This window comes from Perca fluviatilis, chromosome 15, assembly GCF_010015445.1.
Source record: "Perca fluviatilis chromosome 15, GENO_Pfluv_1.0, whole genome shotgun sequence".
NCBI classification, from domain to species: domain Eukaryota; kingdom Metazoa; phylum Chordata; class Actinopteri; order Perciformes; family Percidae; genus Perca; species Perca fluviatilis.
Window position 1 is genome coordinate 27,514,520 of NC_053126.1, and position 25,010 is coordinate 27,539,529.

A 25,010-nucleotide genomic window follows, 5' to 3' on the forward strand; every position below is an offset into this window, starting at 1 on the left:
ATATCGGTACCACCCTACGGTAAGAAAGTGTTGAACAGAACAAACCATGATCTTGGTCTTCTCAGAGCCTTACCGCAGCGAGAGGAAAGGTCATGATGTCATTAAAATCAAATCTTCCTCTGGGGGGGCAGATGTGCTTAGCGAGTTCAAGTCAGTTGGTGTGTTAGATTGTCATAATTCCTGTGTACAAGTGGAAATAGTGACTTGATGGTGAAGCTAGAGCAAGGGTCTTAAAATGACGCTAAGGATCCTACTTTCACGGGAACCTAGCCAATAGTGTTATTCAGAGCAGGGATGCACCGAATCCAGTATTTGGCTTCGGATTCGGCCGAATATTGGGCTTTTTGACGGGGTTCAGTATCTGCCGAATCTTAGAATTTTTTTCCACCGAACCCTACGCTTGTAGCCTAGAAATCTAGACGCACCCTAGTGGCAGCAAATTTATTTTGCAGCCAGGGGGGGTCTAGGCACTCTCCATTGGCTTGCGAGCTGGAAAAACCAAATTTTGGTCAGGCCAATCACATCGTGTATAGAGTCGGTGGGCGGGCTTATGGCTGCTGCTGCTGGTGAACAGCGGTCTTCTGGAAGATTTGGAGTTCAGCTTTTCTTTGAGAAAAGAACAAAGAACGACACAGAAATCATTCTTAAAAAAGGAAGATGTGTTCGGAGTTTTGCTGACCAGATACGGCAAAAGTTGAATCTATCAACTAGCTCCGCTACCTTCTTCGTTGCTCTGCCTGGTTGTAGCGCTATCCTATTGCGTGCAGAGGGAATTTGAAAGACAACCGTTTATCCCGCCCCTCGGATTGAGCCCTGTCAATGGTGAGTTCCCAGACCCAACATCTGGATCTGAGTCTGGCTTGTCAGGCTACTACGCTTGGCACTACGCGTGCTACGCTGGTCGACGTAATAACGCCACCGTTGATTACGGGAAGGTGTTTACGTAGGTTGACCGTTCAATGCAGCAGGCTGTGAGAAAGTGAAAATGGAACTCGTGAGCAGAAAAAGTGTTGTTTGGCAGTACTTTCAGTGAAAAGAAGGCCATTCAAGTGGAGCTACATGTACAATTTGCAAAGGCGATATGTCTCGTGGTGGCAAGCACCCTAAACAATACACAACATCGCCACTGTTAAATTATTTGCTTATAAAACATCCGAAAGACTACGAGTTGCGCATGAAGGAATCTCCTGACAGCAGCCAAAATGCAGCAACTTCAGGTACGGCAAAGGAAGGACTGTCACAGCTAAACACTTGTGTTAACCAGACGGCCATTACCAGCTTTGCTAGCCCTACACCGAACAAACAACTGTGTTAATGGACTGAGGATGGGAGTAGGATTCGGTATTTGGCCGAACCCCCAAAAATCTGGATTCGGTGCATCCCTAATTCAGAGTGTCATCCAGACCTCAACATGGCCCACAGACCCAACGGTCAAAGGCCTCTCTAAAATGATTAGGAAGTAGGACTGGTATAATATGAGGGAATTATGCGATAACGTTGAATACCGCGATAACGATATTACTTATGCGATAAATGAACAGATATTAAAGTGTTCTCAGTTCTGCTGCTTTAAGTGTTCTGCTAAAATACAACAAACTGCTTGTCAAATTTCAAACAAATAACAGGAATTCATTTCCGACTTTCTTTTATTGAACAAATTGAACATTGAGTTGATTATAAAAGGCAACACTAAAAAAAGGTGACAGTTACATTTGAAAGTGTGCTGTTTTCTGCTGATCTTTTCTATCAATTCACAATTTCTTTTAGAGTGTCTCCAATCTCGTCGTGATATCAACGCTATATCGATTACATTTTTTTTATATATATATATATATATATATATATATATATATATATATATATATATATATATATATATATACTGTGCAGCCCTATTAGGAAGCATGGTCTGGACCCCAGTGCAGGGAGCATGTTCCTGAAATCATAGTGGTGTGATGAAGAGATGAGGAAGTGAGGCTCGCCTCCGCTCCACGCTGTCAGAATGAAACTGGATCTTAGGTCTGTGTTTCCCTTTAAATGGAACTGGTTCTAAACAGGGACCGTATTGATAAGTATTGATAAGGTCCGGAGTTATCGGTTCTGCTATGGGTACTGGAGAAATTAGGGAGTAGGATTCCCACAGCGAAGATAAGGTTACTGAGCAATTACCAGCAGCTTCACATTTCCCCCTCTCTCTCTCTCTCTCTCTCTCTCTCTCTCTCTCTCTCTCTCTCTCTCTGTCCACCTGTCTGTCTACTACTGACTGTGGTGTTTAGCTCAGTGTACCTGTCTCTCTCTCTACCTGTCTGTCTACTACTGACTGTGGTGTTTAGCCAGCTGGTCCGGGGGGGGTTTAGTTACTACCTCCTCAACATTTCCCAAAAGTCAGTCTCAGGCCATGCTGACCTCACTGCCTGTTAATCCAGTAACGTTTGGGAAGTGAAAAGCAGTTGTGACCCTCCAGCAACTGTAAAACCCATTAGAAACCCAGTAAAAGGTGTGTGTGTGTGTGTGTGTGTGTGTGTGTGTGTGTGTGTGTGTGTGTGTGTGTGTGTGTGTGTGTGTGTGTGTGTGTGTGTGTGTGTGTGTGTGTGTGTGTGTGTGTGTGTGTCAAATACAATCTGACACTGAAATGTGTAATACACTGAAAACGCAGATTGAGAACTGCTGTGTCAAGTACATTTCCTAAACTATTAGAAAGATACGAATGAAAAGATACTGTGCTTAGTTGAAGCCTCATCAACCATGCTGTGCATTTATTATTGTGAAAAGGCTGTCTTTCTTCTTCGTCTCCCCCAAAATTGACACAGGCCTTTTTGGTTGGTTTATGGGTTTAAATTATTTTTGTTCAGTTTGTGCATGGCATGTGGGGGGGGGAGATCAGCTGCTCACCAGCTCTGTCGATGAGAGTGCATGCAGGTTTGCCTGACTAGATCCTCTCAGCAGGGAGGGGCGGGCCACTCCAAAGGGGGAGGAGAATAGGGATCCAGAGGGGTAATGTTGCTTTTTCAGTTTAGCTCACCCTATACTTCTATACCTGTGCATGTGGTAGGTTCCAGTTAGAGAGGCTGAGATGTGAAAGTGCCTTTACTAGAGGGGAGAAAGGATAAGGGGTTGGGAACTTGCTGTGAAGTTGCCTGCTTTTTTCTTTGATGTCATTTAGCCTGAATTTAATTTAGTTTCATTGTAATTCCCTGGTTTCATTTTGTGCCCTCTGTGTGAGTATGTTTTTTTTTTTGTTAATGAATTACCAGGGATGTCCCGATCCTGATCACAGTATCGGATCGGAGCATTTTTTAACTGATCGGGGATCGGTATTCATCCCGTTTACCTTACCCCGATCATGTACATCAGCATGTACATCAGCGATAAAACTAACCTGTTTCCACACAGCACTCGGCGCCGAGCCACCTCCGATTTGCCTCCGATATGGGGCTTTTGTCGGTAACCATTGTAATTAGGGTTAGGACCTGATTTAGGACAAAAGCCATTACAGATGAACAGTTATTCGAAAGTGTTTTACACAAGCATCCTAACATCCTAAGATCTTAAATAAACTTTCTTAACTTTAGGATAACCACTGAACTGTCCTAACTCTTTTTTTTCTTTTTCTTCTTTCTGCTAAGTTTGTTGCTCTCACGACTGACTGCTAAACGATGCACTGGCCAGCTACGTGACACATGCCTGTATATCAGTGAGGACTGGCAGGTTAAATCGGCACTCCTCCACACACCGTAACATTATGCCAAGCAGACACACATAGCAACCTCGTTGGTGGATGCTGTGGAGACGGTCTCGGACATACATTCAGCTACCGCGGTCAGCTGTCGGTTATGGGAATTCGCAAGCGGTTCCATTCTGGGAAAGTGGCTGCGTGTGCCTGCACACAACATCACGGCTGCGCGACCGGTACAAGTCCACAGCTGTCTGCAGATGCAAAATGCGGAAAGTATTTCCGAACCTGGCACCAACAAGCAGCTAACATAGTCCTAGTTCACACACTCTGTTTCCTGCTTGTTGGTTAATGGTTGATGATCGGCCAACGAGGGTCGGCTGTCGGTCAGAAATAAAAGTCTAAATTGGCATCCCTAGTTTCAATGTATGTTTCAGTGAGAAAAAAACAATGCCTATAATGTTGTTTAGCTCTGCGAGATGAGAAAAGTAGCATCAGTTGCTACGTAACATATAATAATAATTGATAACCAATGTTGGATTGAGTAATGTCCTAAACTAAGATTGTATAGGGTGAAGTAAGATAAGATAGGAGTCCTTAAGTTAGTTAGGATTTGCTTCTGTAATGCCAAATTGGGAAAAATCCTATCGTAGACTCTTCCCATCTCAACTTAAGATTTAAGATATGAAGTTTATTTAATATGGCCCCTGTAGTGGGAACGTGCCATAAGCAGCCACAAAGTGGTACTTTATTGCAGGTTAGTGAAAATCGTAATGGTAAGGTTCCAGGTGTTTCCTCTCGTGCTTTCCATTCAGAGGAGATTCCAGTGTGCCGACTCAACAATGGCAATGGACTCAAATGATAGTCTTTACTCTGCTGCTCGGCTTTCCTCAAACACGCACAGACGCATTACGTTGACTCAGTGAAGGTATCGCCGTGATTATTATTATTATCACGCGTTTGTTTTACTGTGCTCACAAGGGTTTACCATTCCCATTGCCAATCCTAACCCTCATCCTTAGTCCAGGCATATCCCCATAGCCATGACCTAACTTTAAACCGGTCTCAACTAAAGCCAACACTAATGCTGCACTTTAATCCCAGTCACAAACACACACAGGGACTCAGTACCCATCATCACCTGCTTCTGCTCAACAATGGGATGGGACTAATGTAGGACACTGGCACATGCTTAAATGAAAGAGTCAATTTGCACCAGGTGTCTTTCAAAATCTGTGTATGTAGAAACAATCTGGAAAAACTCGCTGGACGCTGCTGTTTTTTTGGGGGTGGGGGGTATTAAACGTATTAATAACAAGTTACCCACATAAACATCAGTGCTGTCAACACATCCGGGACCGTACTTGTGTTCCTCACATTAAAACTGCATGCCACTTCTCTCATCAAAGTCACTTTCGTAAACTAATTATACATTTAAATGTTAAGGTACAAATATGAAAATTAACAGTAGATTTGGGGATCGCCCAGGAAAAGACTGGAAACTGCGTCAGACCAGATGTGTCCGGATGTGGCCAATAACTGTGAACAGTGTCCAAACATAGATCCTGTTAGGTGTCTTTACTGTGCCTTTCATTGGAAACCTGTTGGACGTTTCTTGAACTTCCCTTTTTAATATTGTAAATTCTGCACTGCACATGTAACCCCCCCCTCCCCCCTCTGTCCTTCTCTGTCTAGTGATTGAGGAGAAGGGCATGAAGATGAAGCTGACGGTGATCGACACTCCAGGATTTGGGGACCAGATCAACAACGAGAATTGGTGAGTGGTAGGAGGGATGGAGGGTGCTTTCCAGATCTGGCTGCATTAGTATTTGCGAATATTCAAGTTCAGTTACTGGAATCCAAAACATGAAAACATTAATTTGGTCATGTGACAAGGGGTGGGAAGATTGGCAGAACAGGCAGCAAAGTGACAGTACTCTGATCCAGTGGAAATCACAATTGTCAGATTGACAGCACTCTAGCCCAATGGATTTGGGGGGAGGGGGGGCAGTGCCACCCCTTGCCCCCCTTCTAGGCCCGCCCCTGCTCATTACACATGGCAAAATGCACTTAAAAATCTTTTCCGGGTAGACAACTGGCTGTTGATCTATGTTGCGGACATATGTGAAATCGTCAAACTTGTTTATTTCTGTTGTCATTTTCAGGCTTTGATAAACCTAATCTAGTGTTAGTAAAAGCCTCATCTTACCGCCGGTCGGACTGACTGCTAGTTTGGGGGGTGTCGTTTTCTTTACCATGTGGCCCAACATGTAAATTAGCTCTCCAAGCTAACGTTAGTCAAAGTATTAACATAGGAAAGCATTGAACATGCATTATAGATGAAGGAGATTAGAGTTCCTCGTCCTTGTTTGCTCAGAGCCGTTAAATTGTATGACCGGGAAGCTGACGTTTCCTACCTGGAAGGTATTGGGTCTATAGAATCCTGTGATTCTCTTAAATTAGTAACCCTTTTAAGGGTGAGGCCTTAGTTGTTTTGTTAGCTCTGTACTCCAGAAACCCTAACAAAGTCATCCTATTTAGTTTTACCAGGTAAGTCCAATTAAGATTACAAAGATTACAATTTGAAGGGAGCCCTGGCCAAGATAGCTGACAACAGACACACAAACATTAAAATGCATTCAAAAAAAAACCACAGTATCAACTCACACAATCATATGGCTAAGAAGACAGGGCTGACCCCAATGCTTAAAGGCACTTTAGGCATTATTGATCGCACAGAGGGCAAAATGATCCTTCAAGTACAATAATTATCGTACATCTGGCAACTCTCTACGGAGCATTAAAGTGATGGTTCGTTTTTAGTATTTACCCTAGTTTGCCCATAACATCGCTTATTCAATGACCCCACTTCTAATAATACCGGCACAAAGGTCTACACTAGTACAAATAGGTTATGCACTCATAAACCGATGGATTGAAGTTTTAAGTACACCCGAAGTTTATGAACACTTGCCTGCTCTCTTCTGCTCTTGCTGTTGCTGCTGCTGCTGCTACCTGCAGTTAGACTCACAGCAGCAACAACAACAGCAGAGAGCAGAAGCCAGCAGGCAAGTGTTATTTACATAAACTTCTGTGTACTTACAAACTTTCCAATCCATCGTTTTATGAGTGCATAACCTATATATACTAGTGTAGACCTTTGGTATCATTTCGGGCATTATTAGTGGGGTCATTTAAGAGATACAAACGTGGGTCCATTAGCCCCGCGCTAAGCTATTCAGCGGCTAACGCTACTCTACGCTACTCTACGCTAACTCGCCCAATGTTAGACCCAGGTGAAAAAAGCTTCTGGGGGGGTGTTTGGCTCGAGGTCATGGTGCAAAGGACCCTAGGGTGAATTACTCCGAACCATCACTTTAAGTGGCACTTTCCACCGTGGAAAATGACCAATAAAGGCTTCTAAACTATATACTACACAACCGGACAAGTTTCAGCAGGATTCGAAATTGGGGTGACAGCATCGGCAGCCAAGAATACAGGTTTCCCTTGTGTTAGCATGTAGCTACACGTAGCAGTGTCTGTAATGTAAACGCTGCAGTAACGTGCCTGGAGCAGATGACCGTGTAAAAAAAATCAAAAAACTGACGTCACCTGGAACCGAGAGCAGAAAAAAAAAATGTAAACCAGTTTTCTGAACTGTCTGGAACGGTCTGTTTTTGCTCACAGGAATTGCTTTCACAAATGTTTTTTACCCCATTATTTGAAGCTTTGGCCACGATTAATATGAACGTCACAAATGAACGACATGGTAACATTCTAAGTATGAAAAAGCATAATACAGTAGGTCCCTTCTAACATCAGAGTCAGCATTTCATTCCAATTTAAATCCAATGTGCAAAGAGTACAAAATGAACATTTAGCCACACAGTTACACTGGGTTCCTTCATTACCACCCACACACACACACACACACACACACACACACACACACACACACACACACACACTCTCACACACACACAGTGTATTTTGACTCAATCACACATTGTCCTGCTGCAAGAAATACTCAATAGAGCACTAAATGTGTTTATATCCACTGCTGAAAATAGTTTCCAGTTGTTCTAAGAAAAGATGCTTTGATGATGAGCCTTTCTTATAATATAAATACATAAATAATACATTTTTAATTTTTAACTAACTGGGTCACAGTCAGGGCCATTATACAGATTGTTGGTTTTGGTCATGGGATTGGTTAACAATAAGAAAAATATAGAATAATGCCAACCTTGTCCTTTTAAGGAAATGAGCAGAATATTCCAGTCACTCTCTGCTGCTCCTCTTTCCAGCTGGGAGCCCATTGTGAAGCACATCAATGAGCAGTATGAGAAATACCTGAGAGAGGAGCTGCACATCAACCGCAAGAGGAGAATACCAGACAGCAGAGTCCACTGCTGCATCTACTTCCTCCCCGCCACTGGACACAGGTCAGCACGCTGTCACTGCTGGCTTCAGCATCACGCCTCTGCACTAACACAAGGAGTTCGGTTTCTTTCTTTCCACAAAAAAAAAAAAAAAGGCGTGTTGCAATTTATCAGTGATGGAATGTAGTTTTTAGTTTTTTAGTTTAGTTTTATTTCATTTCCGTGTCATGCCACGGACCTATTTAACAGACATCTTCCGGTCGCATACACAAATCATTTTGAGAAATGTAAATGTAACTTAAGTACATTTACTCCAGTACTGTACTTAAGTACAAATGATGGGGTACTTGTACTTTACTTGAGTCTTTTCCTTTTTTCTACTTCTACTCTGCTACATTTCAGAGAAAAATATTGTACTTTTTACTCCACTACAAGAAAGCTTTAGTGCGTAACTTTTTGATATTAATGAACGTCCGTTAGTTGCTACAATGCTAATAAAGACTATCAGCTCCACACAACTCTCTCTGGATTTCTCAGTAGGACTATGTTCAGAAGATTGGGGCGTCCGGTGAAGCTCGAGTGAAGATAATGACCTCTTCTGAAGAGTCTGTCACGTTTTTTTAATCCTCCGTGTCCTCCTTGGCTACTAGCAACTGCGTGGAGGAGGGGTGGGGGCACGTGGTCACGGAAGGCTTGTATCATGTGGACGCGCCGACAGTGTTGTTGTCATTACTTAGAATTCCTCATGGGGGAGACAGATACTACGCACTATAGCTTTAATCTGACAGCTTTAGTTACTATTTACTTTACACATTAATATTTCTGCACACAAAACACATGTAGTTTATAAAATCTGATGTTTTATTATAAATGAAACTAGCCAACAATAGAACGGCCTACAAGTCCAGCTGAGATGATTAGACCATTAAACACACAACTGGTTGGATCCTTTACACTTTCTACAATGGGAGGAGAGTTCTGCATTGACTACTTTTACTTGAAAACTTTAAGTACATTTTCCTCATGATACTTAAACTTTACTTAAGAAAACATTTTCAAAGTAGGACTTTTTCTTGTAACAGAGTATTTTGACAGTGTGGTATTAGTACTTTTTACTTAAGTAAAGTATCTGAATACTTCTTCCACCACTGCACTTTATAGTCTCAGTCAAATTTCATTTACAAACCATGACGAATTATCAATTGATCACAGCACTTAAATTATTTAAACTCATTTTTGGTATCTGGCGGTACTGTTTACTGTCTGGAGTTTGATCAGGGGTGGAGCGGGGCGGGGGCTTCTGGGGGCTCCAGCCCCCAATGTTTATCTCAAAAGCACTGAATCTTTCAAGGTATAAAAATGGCTTTAACTTTGTTTCATTTCCCCTTAGTTTCTTTCACTGGACCGGTAAATCAATACAGCAAAAGTTGTATTACTGGGGGAAATATCGCAATTCATTTCATGAACTCGACTCCGGCAGAGTATAATAAAAATAGTTTTTAAGATTAGTAATGCTCTTTACGCCAAATTCCTACCCTATGTTGTGTTGCCTAACTTAAAAAAAACAATAACATCAGACCATTTTTGCCTCTTCCTAGATGGCAGAAGTGAGAGAAAAAAAGTCATTCTCAACAGTGGTTGTGTTCTGGTTTCAGAATGACAAAGTTGGAGAACAATTAGATACAAAAAAGGATGTTTTAGGCATTATCCAGTATTATCTCATATAGCTTAAAGAATAGTGCATATGCTGCCATAAATGGGAGAAAGAAAATCTCCCCAGGGGAGTATGCCCCTGGGCCCCCCCCTAAATTTGGGCAGAGCCCCAAATGTTTACAACGTCTGGCTAAGCCCCTGAGTTTGAGTCTTAATGGCTTTAAGTGTTCTTGATGTGCAGACCGATAAAATAGAAAGAATGACATTAGATGGTGAGCAATGAGCAAAATAATACCAAAACGAAAACAATATATGTTCCTGGCACAAGCTGTGTCCAGCTTGTGCCAGGAACATATCCTATTCCCTGCTGCCTTAGACCTGTAGTTCAGGTTATCAGTCACTAGAGCCATACAATCCTAATTTGGTCAAAAGGAATAAAGATGGATTCATAGTCGATGATGTAACAGGAGTCTCTTTGTAGATATCTATAACCTTGGTTTTTGTTTATAGTTGAGCTTGGGATTTCCACTGTTGATACTGTATTACTACCTTAATGCTAGACCCGCACAGAAAAACGCGAGGGCAAGGAGGGGGGGGGTGGGGGGGTTGTGGTTTTGGGGGGGTGGGGGGGGTTTATGCAATTCAGACAACATATAGAAACGAAAAAAAAGAAGAAAAGGGGGGCCAACGGGGCGGCCACCACCGCCCCCCCCCCCCCCCCCAAAAAAAAAAAAAAAAACACACCCGCCCCCACAAACACACCGAAAACGGGCCACAGGGGGGTGCTTATTTTGGTTGGCTTTAATTACATTCCTCACAATAACTGTGTATACTTTCATTTACTCTGTGACACATCCCTTCTATAAGTAGCCATGTGTCATTGCTGCATAGGAGACAACCGTGTGCAATCACCGTGTTTACGCTTATTCATACCTACAGAGCAGCAATCGTGGTTGAACAGAAGGTCTGCAGGGTAATGGCCTTGCGCAATGTGTGTTAGTGTCACTGAAAAGAAGTAACATGTTGCAGGTCAGCTACGCCGTGACCTCAGAGCCTATGCACGTAGCTGCTATCGGTTCTCTATCACTCTGGGTCAGGGTATCCACCTTAAGAGTCTACAGCCATGCTAGCAGCTCTGTGGTAGAGCCCTGTGCGGGACTGTTTTTTTTAATCCGGCTCCTGCCCACTCCCGGTGGATTCCTGACCATTGTCGCCCGTTTCCGCAGCTTGCGTGTTGGGTCGCGCCCACATCGCGAACATAAGATTGATTGTCAATAGATTGATTATTGATTTTGTGTCTTCTTCCCTCCCACAAGGAAACTAGTTATTTTGTGTTGTATTAATAAATGTGCATATCTGTCGATAATAAGTAACGAAATTACGTTTTAGCGCATTATCGCTGTGGTTTGTTTTGCTCAGGTTGTTTTATTTCGTTTCCCTGTCTTTAACGCACTCTAACAGATATAATGTTATATAAGTCCCTGTTGATTGAATCCCTCAGGTCACAGTAGGGGAAAGGGGCGGGGCGCAGTACCCCGGGAACGAAGTGAGCGAGAGGGAGTAGAGGAGTGTTTGTGTTGGGTCCCACGGGACACGTGGGATCCCAATCCCAATGCATTCCTCTACTCTGTGGGACTGTGCTTAGACTCATGTGGGTCAGCATGCTAACATGCTCACAATAAAAATGCTAACATGGTGATGTTTAGCTTGTATAATGTTTACCATGTTTTCCCTTTTCATCATGAGCATTCAACACAAAGTAAAGCCGAGGCTGATGGGAATGTCATTAGTTTTGCAAGTAATTGGTCATAAACCAACGTATTGGACAAATATTTTGTCCCGATGATGGCGCTAGATGAAAAGGGATCACCAAAGTCATTCGAATTTGTCTTCAGGAACAGGAATGATCACCAACATTCATCAAAATCCATCCAATCCAAAAACCTCATTGTGGTGATAGGAGAAAAATCATACGGGTCATTAGGATTCAGTGTCTTGGAACCGTGGATGACTGTTTCAAATTTCACGTTGAGATATTTCAGTCAGGACCAAAGTGGTCTGACGGACCGCCTGGCAGACCTTCTGGCAGACCGACATTTCCATCAATAGGGTCATGCCGCCAGCATGACTTAAAATACGGAATTCTTTACACTTCTACGGTGTGACATTTTGTGCCATAGACCTCCATTGTCGTCCAAACTGACCAGACATCTCTCTTTGTTTCCAGGTTACGCCCCATCGATGTTGAGTTCATGAAGAGGGTGGGAAAGATAGTGAGCATCGTACCCGTCATCGCCAAAGCCGACACACTCACCATTGAGGAAAGACAGGAGTTCAAAGAGAGGGTGAGGGAACACACACACACACATACACAGCTAAAGCTTGTGTTCTTTAGATCACTTACGTGTTCTCCAGATGATCTTCAGATCAGAACAGCAGTGCAAACCAATCGACCTGACCCGTTTGACCTGTGTTTAACCTTTGACCCCTTTGACAGATAAGGCAAGACTTAGCAGCCAATGGGATTCGGGTTTATCCCCAGAAAGAGTACGATGATGATCCAGAGGAACGCATCCTCAACGACAGGATCAGGGTAAGGTCTCCACTCCTGACATTTAGTCACTGCAAGAATGGATGTTTGTCTTTTATTACTCTTCATTCCACTAGATATAGAATGCGTGAAAAGTAATCCAGAAATGAAAATCTTAAATTACAGTTGACACAGAGTTCTTTTTTTTTTTTTATCAGTATGCTGCAGAAGCATTTTTTAAATGTGTTATTGTATTTCATTACTCTGCTTGGATGGTTACTTGATTCTGATTGGTCATTCGCGGCATTCTGCGGTCTGTACCTTTTGAATAACAGACTGTTGCCATGGATAAAGGTTTGATCATAGACTCGGGCGGACCATTTTCAAATCAATAAAACAGTTTTTTAAATCAATATTTGTGCTCGTACGGAGCTCATACCGCCTTGAACCCCCTATTGCTGATTCAAGACCTTTCCGCTTCACGTCATGGTCCTGCAGCACCCAGTCGGGGTTCTAATGCAACGCAATAATGACCTGCTCGCTCTAGATTATCTCTTACTTGTTTGCTCATTACAATTCACTATCTTATCTTGTTGCCCTGTCTTGTAGAGGGACTATGTGTCAACCCTAACCCTAGCATGCTGGCTCTGCGAGTGCACTCTGCTTGAAGGGAACTTGAAAGCAACAGGATATATTAGGGCTGGGCGATATGGCAAAAAATATTATCACGAAATATTTTCCCATTTTGATTGATATCGATATTTATCAGAATATAACTTTTTTACTGATACTGCCCAATCGAAGTGGTTTAGAGGTTTAATCATACTTTAGAACATACATATAACATTTAAAAGAAAACATGCAGCACATTCAGCACAATGTTTTTGTTGACATCTCACGTTACAAATTCACATTATGAGATGCCCCGCTGGTCAACAGCTACTGAGTAGTAACTAAGTAGTCCTGTTTTCTTTAACAACCGAAAACTACTTCAAAGCAACATATTAATGTAAACTCCTGCCAAGAAAGCATCTCAAATGTTTGCAGAGGTAGCACAAAACCAAACAAAGTAAACATTTGCCTGTGTAAACAAGTGCATTTCGCTATGCTATAAGAAATAGCGCTCGTTATATATGGCCGCAAAAGACGAGACGAATGATTGTTGTTTTGGTACATCAGCTACAGCACAGCTAATGCTAGCGCTGTTCATTCATTCATTTCATTTATTTGTATAGCACAAGTAAACACAACAGAAGTTGACCACTGTGCTTCACATAACAAGAGTCAAGAAAGATAATAGAATAAAACATCCTTCAGACATCAAAAAACATAAATAAAAATAAGAATTTAGAGAAATGCACGCTCCAAGAGATAAAACTTTAGTTTGAGTTTAAACGCCTATAAAGAGGACAGCGATCTCAAGGAGACGGGGAGGCTATTCCACAGCCTAGGACCAACAACAGCGAAGGCACGGTCCCCTCTTGACTTTAGACGCGAGCGTGGCTGGGACAGATTATTGTTGCTCGTGGACCGTAGACACTGTTAACAGCAGACAAACTAACGTTACTACTAAAGTGTGGACTCGATGTGTGGACTCGAGCCAGCATGAGTCCGTATTTTCATAATCTCCGTGTGGTACCTGTTCAGGTGATGGGACAAGATTAGTTGCGCTTCCCGTCCTGCTTGGCACCAACCGCCGACATATTTTGCAGACCAGCTGAATCTGCTCCTCATCGCTTTTGTGAAATCCGAACCATTTTCACACAACGGACGTTGTGTATCCCTTTTTATCAACTACCGTATGTCTTCAGCCTGAGAGGATAGGAAGAGGAAGTTCATGTTCATGTCCATCGGCTCCACTTTCGCCGTCGAAAACGTCCCCCCGTCGATATGCGTTTGCCCCCTTACGTTACCTAAACCCGACCCAAACCTTATCTCTAACCATAACTATGGATGTGGGCGCTACGTTTGTTAACCATGGGGAAACACAAACACAGGAGGACAACACACTTCCACACAGCACCAGTAATAGACAAACGCTCACAATAGGAAGTGGGCGTGCCCGGCGGGCAGTTTTTTTTATTGAGTATAATAATATGTCCAACGCTTATCATCGTTATCAACCTGAATTTTATCGCGATCCCGTTTCAAGATAGTTTTATCGCCCAGCCCTAGCGTACATACACACTTGCACACAATGTAAAGCACTTTGAATTGCGTTGTTGCTGAAATGTGCTATACAAATAAAGCTGCCTATGCCTAATGAGTAGGAGGGTGACACAAAGGTCAATATACCGTACAGGCGGCTAGTCATTTTTGGAAACTCTTGTTGTTTACATGGACTGGTATGAAGAGTAAATATGTTTAGGAGTAAATACTTAAAATGAGCATCCTTGTCATAGTCAAAAAATTCTTAGGATCTCATATGATGTGACGATTGCATTATAATAGGCAACCCTTAAGTTAATCGTTTTTACTGTGCAGGGATTAGCTTCTGCAATCATTTATTTCATAGTGTGCTGATACTGTAGATCTCACTCAAACACGCTCATTTTGTTTGTCCAGGAAAGCATTCCCTTTGCTGTGGTGGGCACGGACAAGGAGCACCAGGTGAATGGAAACAAGGTGCTGGGACGTAAAACAAAGTGGGGAATCATTGAAGGTAAAGCATCCGTTTAACATCAGTGTGACCTCCTTCACTCCTGGTATTAACATTTACGCCTTACAGTTGCCACTGTATACAGATTGTGATCTAATGTTGGCCATGCAGATGAATAGGTGCAGCAAAGGCTTCAACGACCTTAGCAGCTGCCTCTAACCAACACAACTATATGTGATAATGATATTTCTTCCAATCATATGCTGTTTACACCCCCTGGCCACATGTGTGCATACTGTTATTTAGTCCAAATTAAGCCATCTCAATTTTAAAATGCTGTTTTCTTGTGAAAGCGACTTGCGTCCACACCATAGACTGTACAAATAGTGGACGTAGCATCAGTGATGTCACCCAGTGGTTTGTGGACTGCCGTTCTGAAGCCTTGAGTTTGCATTTTGGCTGTCGCCATCTTGGTATTTTGGAGCCAGAAGTGACCATATTTAGACACAAGAGCGGTGCTGGGAATGATGACACTGCGACTTAGCCAGCGTCTCTATGGGTTCAATGGCGCGGAGCTAAGCTAAACGCTAAAGAGTGAATGTTGCCAATTTACAAGCTCAATGGTGTTTTTTGCCTCCAACAGCGCCTTCCAGGCAGCTAACCTTAACCCTAAACATAACCATTGCCGTGTTGCCTGGAAGGAGATGTTGGGGGCAAAAAACACCAAAGACCAATTTACAACCCTTCTGAAGCGAATTTTGTCAGCCGGTAAATGCAGATCTCTGGCTACTAGCACCATTCATATGCATGTACGGCAGTACACAGTTGACAGACTTTTCCCTTAAGTTACCAGCTAACACTAGCACTAGGATGCTAGCTTTGGTTGATATGGTGCTACTGAACGCTGAACAAGATATTTTTAGGCGACCAAAATGTTCCAATTAACTTTGAAGTGAAAACACATAGTGAGAGGGTCAAAGTTTAAGATGAACTTGGACAAAACCCCAAAACAACACAGCTATTTAAATGTACACAGGGCTGTGGTTAGCATTGCTAAGGCTATGCTGGAAAAGAGACAGAATGCAAGTTTTAGGCACTTCTGCATTGGCTTCACTTTTCAGGCCCAGAAGTTGCCGCTTGGTCCACACAGTGTTTCCAGAGAAACAGCATAAAAATGGTCTTCTTCTTCTTCTCCCTCTTTTCAGTTGGCTGGTGAGGAGTGAGAGACAGCTGGCTGAACAAATCATGATTTCATTTCAGTTATATGAAAAGACTTTTTGGAATTATGATTATTATTATTATTATTATTTAAGAATGTGTATTGTATTGGGAAGTGAGGAGAGTTCATTTTAGTCTTATCTCAACTGCATGGGAAATTTTGGTGAACTTGGTCATTTTAAAATAGACATACAGCTTCGTAAGTCTCCACTGTATCTGTAAAACGGATCGGTCCAAAACCAGGTCCTATTATTCTTCTAATGAGTTTACATCTACAGTATGTGAAGGCATCTTTTTCTCTTCCCGCAGTTGAAAATGTGGCGCACTGTGAGTTTGCCAACCTGAGAGATCTACTCATCAGGTGAGTTTGACTGTGCTATACTTATGGTCATTCCCAGTGACCATAAAAGTCACTTTACTTTACATGTCATTTTAGCTGACGCTTTTATCCAAAGCGACTTACAATTGCTATATATGTCAGAGGTCGCACGCCTCTGGAGCAATTAGGGGTTAAGTGTCTTGCTCAGGGACACATTGGTTGGTGTATCGCAGTGGGAATCGAACCCAGATCTCCAACACCAAAGGCATGTGTCATACCCGCTGCGCCGTCACCCCCCCTACGGAAATGTTTACGGGACCACAGCGACTGTGACAGCCAAACTAACTACTGTTGTTGTACTTTAACCCTACCATAAAAAGCTAATCGGTGGTAAAGTGGACAACACACCTACACACATCATTATAAAACAGATCCATCATACATATTCATGACCTCAAACACAATGCTATTGTAGTAAAAAAAAAAAATAATAATTTTATACTGTAAAATACTCTTAAGTGTAACTATTTTAATGACCCTTGTCTTGCATGTCAGAGCGCTCCTTCTAGAGTCTGTCTAAAAGCTATTTGTGGGGGATCCTTGGTAGTTCACCTGGTAGAGCTTGTGCCCCATATACAGCGGCTTTGAATGTCTTTTTTTGCAACATTGTGAAAGTTCGCTTAAAATTTGCTTGACAATTGTATCTACCGCACCTTTCAGACGTGGGATCTAAGGGGCTGTGTCCAACCACATCTATAAGTTTCTGAAACTGACAATCTGACATTAACACCCACTTCACGCCTTGATTGGTCAGCTGGGGAATGAGGAGCCAGGGTTTGAACTTTCTCTAGCTCTTTCTTGACACATCCATTTCTTATATCTGCCATTTGAACAACCAAGTGCAACGCTATCAATGTCTTCCAGAGCAGGGATGGACTGGGGCTAAAAAACAGCCCTGGACTTTCTCCCAAATAGGCCCATCATCCGGCCATTCACCCGTAGCCGTGCGCGTCAGATGTAGATTCTCACTGAAGGCATCAAAACTATGAATGAACACATGTGGAATTATGTACTTAACAAAAAAGTGTGCAATAACTGAAAACATGTCTTATATTCTAGTTTCTTCAAAGTAGCCACCCTTTGCTCTGATTACTGCTTTGCACACTCTTGGCATTCTCTTGATGAGATTCAAGAGGTAGTCACCTGAAATGGTTTTCCAACAGTCTTGAAGGAGTTCCCAGAGATGCTTAGCACTTGTTGGCCCTTTTGCCTTCACTCTGCGGTCCAGCTCACCCGAAACCATCTCGATTGGGTTCAGGTCCGGTGACTTTGGAGGCCAGGTCATCTGGCGCAGCACTCCATCACTCTCCTTCTTGGTCAAATAGCCCTTACACAGCCTGGAGGTGTGTTTGGGGTCATTATCCTGTTGAAAAATAAATGATGGTCCAACTAAACGCAAACAGGATGGGATTGCATGTCGCTGCAGGATGCTATGGTAGCCATGCTGGTTCAGTATGCCTTCAATTTTGAATAAATCCCCAACAGTGTCACCAGCAAAGCACCATCACACCTCCTCCATGCTTCACAGTGGGAACCAGGCATGTAGAATCCATCCGTTCACCTTTTATGCGTCACACAAAGACACAGTGGTTGGAACCAAAGATCTCAACTTTGGACTCATCAGACCAAAGCACAGATTTCCACTGGTCTAATGTCCATTCCTTGTGTTTCTTGGCCCAAACAAATCTCTTCTGCTTGTTGCCTCTCCTTAGCAGTGGTTTCCTAGCAGCTACTTGACCATGAAGGCCTGATTCGCGCAGTCTCCTCGTAACAGTTGTTCTAGAGATGTGCTGCTAGACCTCTGTGTGGCATTCATCTGGTCTCTAATCTGAGCTGTTGTTAACTTGCGAGTTCTGAGGCAGGTGACTCGGATGAACTTATCCTCAGCAGCAGAGGTGACTCTTGGTCTTCCTTTCCTGGGGCGGTCCTCATGTGAGCCAGTTTTGTTGTAGCGCTAGATGGTTTTTTCGACTGCACTTGGGGACACATTCAAAGTTTTCACAATTTTCCGGACTGACTGACCTTCATTTGTTAAAGTAATGATGGCCACTCGTTTCTCTTTACTTAGCCGATTGGTTCTTGCCATAATATGAATTCTAACAGTTGTCCAATAGGGCTGTCGGCTGTGTATCAACCTGACTTCTGCACAACACAACTGATGGTCCCAACCCCATTAATAAGGGAAAAAATTCCACTAATTAACCCTGACAAGGCACACCTGTGAAGTGAAAACCATTTCAGGTGACTACCTCATGAAGCTCATTGAGAGAACACCAAGGGTTTGCAGCGCTATCAAAAAAGCAAAGGGTGGCTACTTTGAAGAAACTAGAATATAAGACATGTTTTCAGTTAGTTCACACTTTTTTGTTAAGTACATAATTCCATATGTGTTCATTCATAGTTTTGATGCCTTCAGTGAGAATCTACAATGTAAATAGTCATGAAAATAAAGAAAACGCAATGAATGAGAAGGTGTGTCCAAACTTTTGGCCTGTACTGTAAGTGATTGTATTTGCGCCCCCTGTTGTTGGCTGTTAATATCGCTTTATTAGACTTTTGTTTTGTGCCTACGGTCGTCGGTTGGACGGCTGTTCTCGACTTTTCCAGAACGCACAGATTGTCAGTCCGTCCCTGTTCCAGAGAATGTCTGAAGATGAACCCCATTATCCCCATTTTTAAGCCCAGTTCAGACCAAAAGATTCTCAAGGAGACAAGACCGTTTTAGACCGTTACAGGGAGAAGTTGCAGCGTTCTGAACCGGCCAGTCTCAGCTCGGCTTAAGGCTTGGTTAATTCTTGTGATTGCTAGATCAAGCAATTCCTAGGGGATTGATATATACATATAAAATGTATGTATCACTTCCTAAAGAAGGACCTCGTAGCCTCCAGGTCCAAAGGGACTTTCATGAATTGCATATTGGTCTGAATCCGATACATGAAATCGAAAGTAGCAAAACGGATGTATCAAGTTGTCAATCTTTCTGTTTGTGTTTCTGCAAAGGTCCCACCTGCAGGACCTGAAAGACGTGACGCACAACATTCACTATGAGACCTACCGCGTACGACGGCTCAACGAGAGCAACATGAACTTCAGTGAACTGGGACTGTCCGCCCGGCCGCTGGAGAACGGAACTGCTGACATAAGCGAATCAGAGAGCCACCTCTGATCTCTCCGTCAGCCGCCTTCCTCCTGCACCTGCCACAGGAACGCTGATGCTCCTCAGCCGATCAGAACGAGAGATGTGAAAAAGAAAGCTATTTTTTATTACTTCTATTACTCCCTCCCCACATAAAAAATGAAACGGAGAAATTATTATTTTTTAATGTTGTCGCATTTTTTTTCCCATATGGGACAAACTTGTGGATTGTTTTTAAATGAGAAATTCTCTTTGAGTTTTCACAATACATAAGAAATGCATCAAATATGGATATAATGTGAAACAAATGTGAGCTCATATATATTTTTTGGAAGGTTGGTGACATGTCTGTACATGGGCAGGGGAGACGGGAGAATGTCTAAGCATCTTGGTATTGGCTATAGAAATTGTACACTATATGGCCAAAAGTATGTGGACAGTCCAGGCCTTATCACCCAGTGCTGGACCTCACTAATGCCCATGGTGTCAGCGTATGGGTGGAAGGTCCAGCTGTACACGGATGTTTGGCAATGCAGTGTGTCATTCTTCAGGTCTAATGTCAAATGTTCCAATTTGATCCTGAGGGGAGAATTGAAGACGCTGGTTATAAGTGTTAGGATACCTTTTTTTTTTTTTTTTTTAGAAATCTCGCAGGCCACATTAAAGTGCCAAAACAACATAAACATGCGTAACTAGTTAATCCTCTATCTCTTTTAAAGAGTATCTACACCCAGTTGACTAAAAGTCATTTTGTCATCCGTTGAGTACATAATGCCTAGTGGAAGGAAGTATTAACTTCACAATCTTGCTCCGTACTCCGCCCAGTGGATGAAATGAGCAGAGGGCGTTCATTTTGAGATCACAGGTTCTATGCTCAGTATTCAATCAGATCGCTGAGGGCGTGGTCATTGACTTTGCAAGTCTCATTTCCCAATTCACTGAGCCAGATCGGGTTTAAGATAGGATAGTTGATGTGTGAATTATAACCTACAGTTTTTATAATTAGTGATGTTGTCCATTTATTATTTTTCAGTTTTCTTTTTTTGTGTGTGTGGATTTTATCCTGTTACCTTCTCAGAACTGGTAGACCTCTGCCAGAGGAAACCTATTGGATGGGCATCTGACTTCCTTGGGATGGCCTCTTTTTTTATCTTCATTACTCATTAAAAACAGCAGAACTGTTTATCAACTAATATATTAGTCAATTTTTGGAGCAGTGGGTGATCTGATTAGCTCTTTGATGGTGAATGAAAGGCTTGATCCGATGAAGTAGGTAATCGAATCAAATCAAAGCATTGACGTCAATGCTGCTGCCAGTTCTGCCGCTGTTTACCTTTTTTCTTCTTCTTCTAGTCCGTAGAAGCGCCACTCTCTGTTCAGGAGAAGACTGTAACTAGTGTCGCGTGTAGAAATGGGTTACGGCGATCCCATGATGTCACATTTGCGCGCGACAGGTCGGCTGCAGTGAGCATACCGGACGCCTTAACAGCCCCAAGAGTGATGCCATTGTGTACCAACACCCTGGAGCACACTTACGGCGCATTCAGACCAAAAAAAAGCGATCTGGCGATTTGCCGCAGGGTTGTGTTTCGCGGGGGGGGGAATGTCAATGAAACGGCCCATTTGTGTGACATCCTGTTGTGTTCTTACCCCACACACACACACACACACACACAAAACAAAACAAAGCACAAGTAGACTTTCTATTTCACAACTGTAACTGTTTTTCGTTAGACCGTTTATAGATTTCGAAGGTTCCGACCGCAGGAGAAGAGAGATAAATAAAAGAAACGAGCGAGTCATAGCGAGTGCTTTGTTGTCGCAGGTAATTTTCAGCTGTTACACAAACTCCCGAGCAGTTCAGTGCTTGTGTTTGGTGTTTTAAACTTTCTTGTGGCAGCGATAGAGGCAGTAACGTTTCCTGTATCCTGTATCCTGTATCCTGTACGGGATTCATACACCGACAAGTCTGATCGCCAGTTACATGATTGGCCACCACAGCGTGACGTGGGGTTGCGTTTCTTCAAAAGTTGAGTTGCTCTCACTATTCACCGCAGGCCCGTTGCCTATTTTTGAGTGCCCCCCCACGGCAAACCCTGCAGCAGCCTAAACGCACTACCCCCATTCTGCCGGACGACAAAAATGTGCCTTAGCGCCATCACCTGATAAGGTGTGCAGTTGGATGGTTTGACCCTTATAACAAAAAAGTCCAATAACTCCACTGGGTCTGAGCAAAGTAGCACTTCTTTCTGTCTTGCCGAATTCCTTCACTTGTCCAGTGTTTTACTGTAGCTGATCACACAATCACACACTGGGTTTTTCCATTACAATGTTTTTTGGGGAGAAATACTGTTGCACGAACCGTAGTCTCCCATTGCCAGACCAAGGTCTGGCTACACCACAGATGCATTCTGGGATAGGAGGGAAAAAAATGCTCTGGGTTGTTCGCATTTTTTTAAACCATTCACAATTGTCTTGTGTGGCGCCAAGTACCGGATGCAGAACCCGACAAAATGGTCTCGGGAAGGAACTTGTTTTGGTGGAACATTTGAACAAAAGAAAACACCAGCTAACTGTTGACACAATACAGTTAACGTGCGCTATTTAAATTAGCTGGACACATGGTTAAACCTCATTAGCTCTTAGCAGTGTAATCTCACCAATCGCTCCCAGTTACAGAGGAAATGCCGTAAACATGTTCTTTGTAAATCTTTAGAGAACCAAGCAGGCCTGCCTTGTGGCACAATTCCAATGTCCATTTTCTTCAAATTCTTCAGTTTCTGTCTGTTACATTTCTGACCACATCACAGCTGGGCGTGACCAGGTGTCGTGCATTGTACTTGTGACCGTACCCAATTGTAGCAATGCACTGCGAAGTGCTATAGTGTACAGGGTATGGAAAGAGCATGCAGCGACTGCTGCATGGCAGCACAAGAAGGACTTTCAGTCTGGGTGTAGTTCTCTTTAAATAACTAATGAATGGAGGGTCAAACGATTCATCCACATTAGTGTGAGCAAGGCCTTTATTGCCACTTCATTATCCAGCACTGACGGCTCTCAGCCCAATGTTTAGTCTGCTCCAGTATACTGTGTTAGCATTGGACTTGTGCTGTATCGTATGTAATGGCGTCTTGTTTTCTGCCTGCTGTCATTAGCTTATGGAGAGTTAAGTATTAACTGATTATCTACTGAGTGACAATTTGCCTGATATTCATTTAGTAATTTCTCTTTTTCAGTTTCTGCATTTATTATTTAGATACTCCGAAGATCATCTTAAAAAAAGATTCTATCCAAGGAAAGCTGTTCAAGCATGTACATTCCATTCATAGTGGCCGCCAGTACTCTGCTGGACTGTACAGTATGTATAAGGTATCAAGTTTGTCCATCTGTGCCTCGGTTTTGCCATCATGTGTAATGGAAAAAATAGTAACATTTTCCTCGCTGGTATTATCATAGACATTTTAGACACAGGGCTGCAGCTTATCAACAGTGTGTAGAAATCAAAACCCAGTATTTGCCCAACTTTCCAGCTGGAGGCCGGTACTGGACCATGGAACATTTGCTGATAAGCCCATAAGCAAACAAGCTTATGTGACAAAATTATTGTATCTTTTCTGATTTCCACATCATATGTTGCAAGTTGCCCAGTGGGAGAAGTGGAAGAGACAGTGTGTGACAGTGAATGTAGCCAATGCATGGCATTAGCCCAGTAATGGTCAGTATGAAATAAAAGAAATATAGCTTTGGGTCTCAGGTCGGGTTTGGGTCTTAAATTTGGCCGCACAGTCAGGTAAGGTCTTAAAGGTGCAGGTACAGGGTTCAGGTTTTAGTTTAATGCTCGTGCAGACCTCTGGTGGTGTGTTCCTATTACTGTTGCAACCAGCTAGCTATCACGACTAAAGACAAAAGCATTGAGAATCTTGAGAGTTTCTCTGGGGGAGAAAAAAGGCATATGTCCCATAATGTTCTAAATAAGCTGAATGTTTACTGCAGTTATTCATTTTATCATTTACACCTGTACTTTTTCTACTGTGACTTGTCCAAATGTCCTCCGTGAAAAAGATCTATCAGCTACTCGTGTAGCAGGATTACTACTGTAGGATTTGAATTTTAAACGATGGCTTGTGAAATATTTAAACGATTGGTAAGATGGCAAAGCATGCTCAGATGTTTTTCCGTGGATAAATGAAGATGGAAATCTATCTTTAGAGAAGCTGAGTAAACTCATTTTTGTAGCTTAACACACCTACAGTACAACTTTCTTTTTTTTTTTTATAATGGCTCAACCTACTGGTATCCAAAATGTCAGTTTCTGTCTGAAGCCACCTATTATCTACAGTGACACCAGACCCTCCACAGTCCCAATTCCCTTTGGTTCTGATCCCATGGTTCTGCATGTCAGACATCCAGTGTTACTGTCCTCTTACCTCTCAGCTCTGCTCCGTGTCCTGAACCTCTGTGTCATCCTCCCACCCTTGTATTTTATACTCCGCATGTACTAACAGTTCCTGTATGATTATTGTCTTCTGTTTTTTATATAGTATTAATGATACACTTGTTAACACTGTTGATTTACAATTAAATACTTGTCACCTTCTCAGTCCAGTGTGAAGTCATTGTAATTAAACCTACTGATTTAGGCTGCCCAAATTAGACAGTGAACCCCAGTTCACTGTGTGTCATCTAGATCAGGGGTGTCAAACATACGGCCCGTGGGCCAGAACCGGCCCACCAAAGAGTCCAGTCAGGCCCACTGGAGGACTTTGCAAAGTGTGAAAATTGCAGGAAAGTAATTAATTACAATTCCAAAGTTGGTTAACAGACCTAGAGAACTCCTTCAGTAACCGGGGTATCCCTCCGTGTATACACCTTAACGGAGTACGGTCGGTTTAAGTGTGTGCGCATGATCCAACTGCCCATCCCCACTCCCCTGGAGAGGTTTTTGAACCGGAAAGACTCTGTCGCTAGTTAGCTAACGTCGCTAGTTAGCTAACGTCGCTAGTTAGCTAACGTCGCTAGTTAGCTAACGCTTTGCTAATTCCACCCGACTGGTTAGATATAATGAGACAACAAGTTGTTAGTCATCTGGATCGCTGTGCTTTTCCTACTCTGACAAAAGTGTGTAAATGAAACATTAAGTTGTTAAAGCGCCCATATTAGTCTCATTTTCACGTTCATAACTGGATTTTAAGGTTGTACCAGAATAGGTTTACATGGTTTAATTTTCAAAAAACACCATATTTTTGTTGTACTGCACAGCTCTCTCTCACTGCTGCAGCTCTGCTTTTCACCTGGTTTCTGTTTTAGCTACAGAGTGAGACCTCATTTCTTCTTCTTCTGTACTATCTTTGATTGCACTCGCACACGCGCAGTAGCTCAGATGTAGATCATGTCAGCTAGCTAACTCTAGAGCAGGGGTCGGCAACCTTAGGCACGCGTG

General features: G+C 42.8%; 1 protein-coding gene across 4 annotated transcripts in view; it reads left to right on the top strand.

The window, feature by feature from the left end:
- sept12 (septin 12) overlaps window positions 1-24,170 on the top strand; it is a 100,413-nt gene extending 76,243 nt beyond the window's left edge. For all 4 annotated transcript variants that reach the window (XM_039824315.1, XM_039824316.1, XM_039824318.1 and 1 more), the window contains 7 exons: window positions 5,369-5,450; window positions 7,981-8,118; window positions 11,936-12,053; window positions 12,206-12,301; window positions 14,804-14,900; window positions 16,365-16,416; window positions 19,435-24,170. In XM_039824315.1, the coding sequence (XP_039680249.1) occupies window positions 5,369-5,450; window positions 7,981-8,118; window positions 11,936-12,053; window positions 12,206-12,301; window positions 14,804-14,900; window positions 16,365-16,416; window positions 19,435-19,600 (749 nt within the window). In that variant the 3' untranslated portion in view covers window positions 19,601-24,170. The remainder of the gene's footprint in view (window positions 1-5,368; window positions 5,451-7,980; window positions 8,119-11,935; window positions 12,054-12,205; window positions 12,302-14,803; window positions 14,901-16,364; window positions 16,417-19,434) is intronic.
- The last annotated feature ends 840 nt before the right edge of the window (window positions 24,171-25,010 follow it).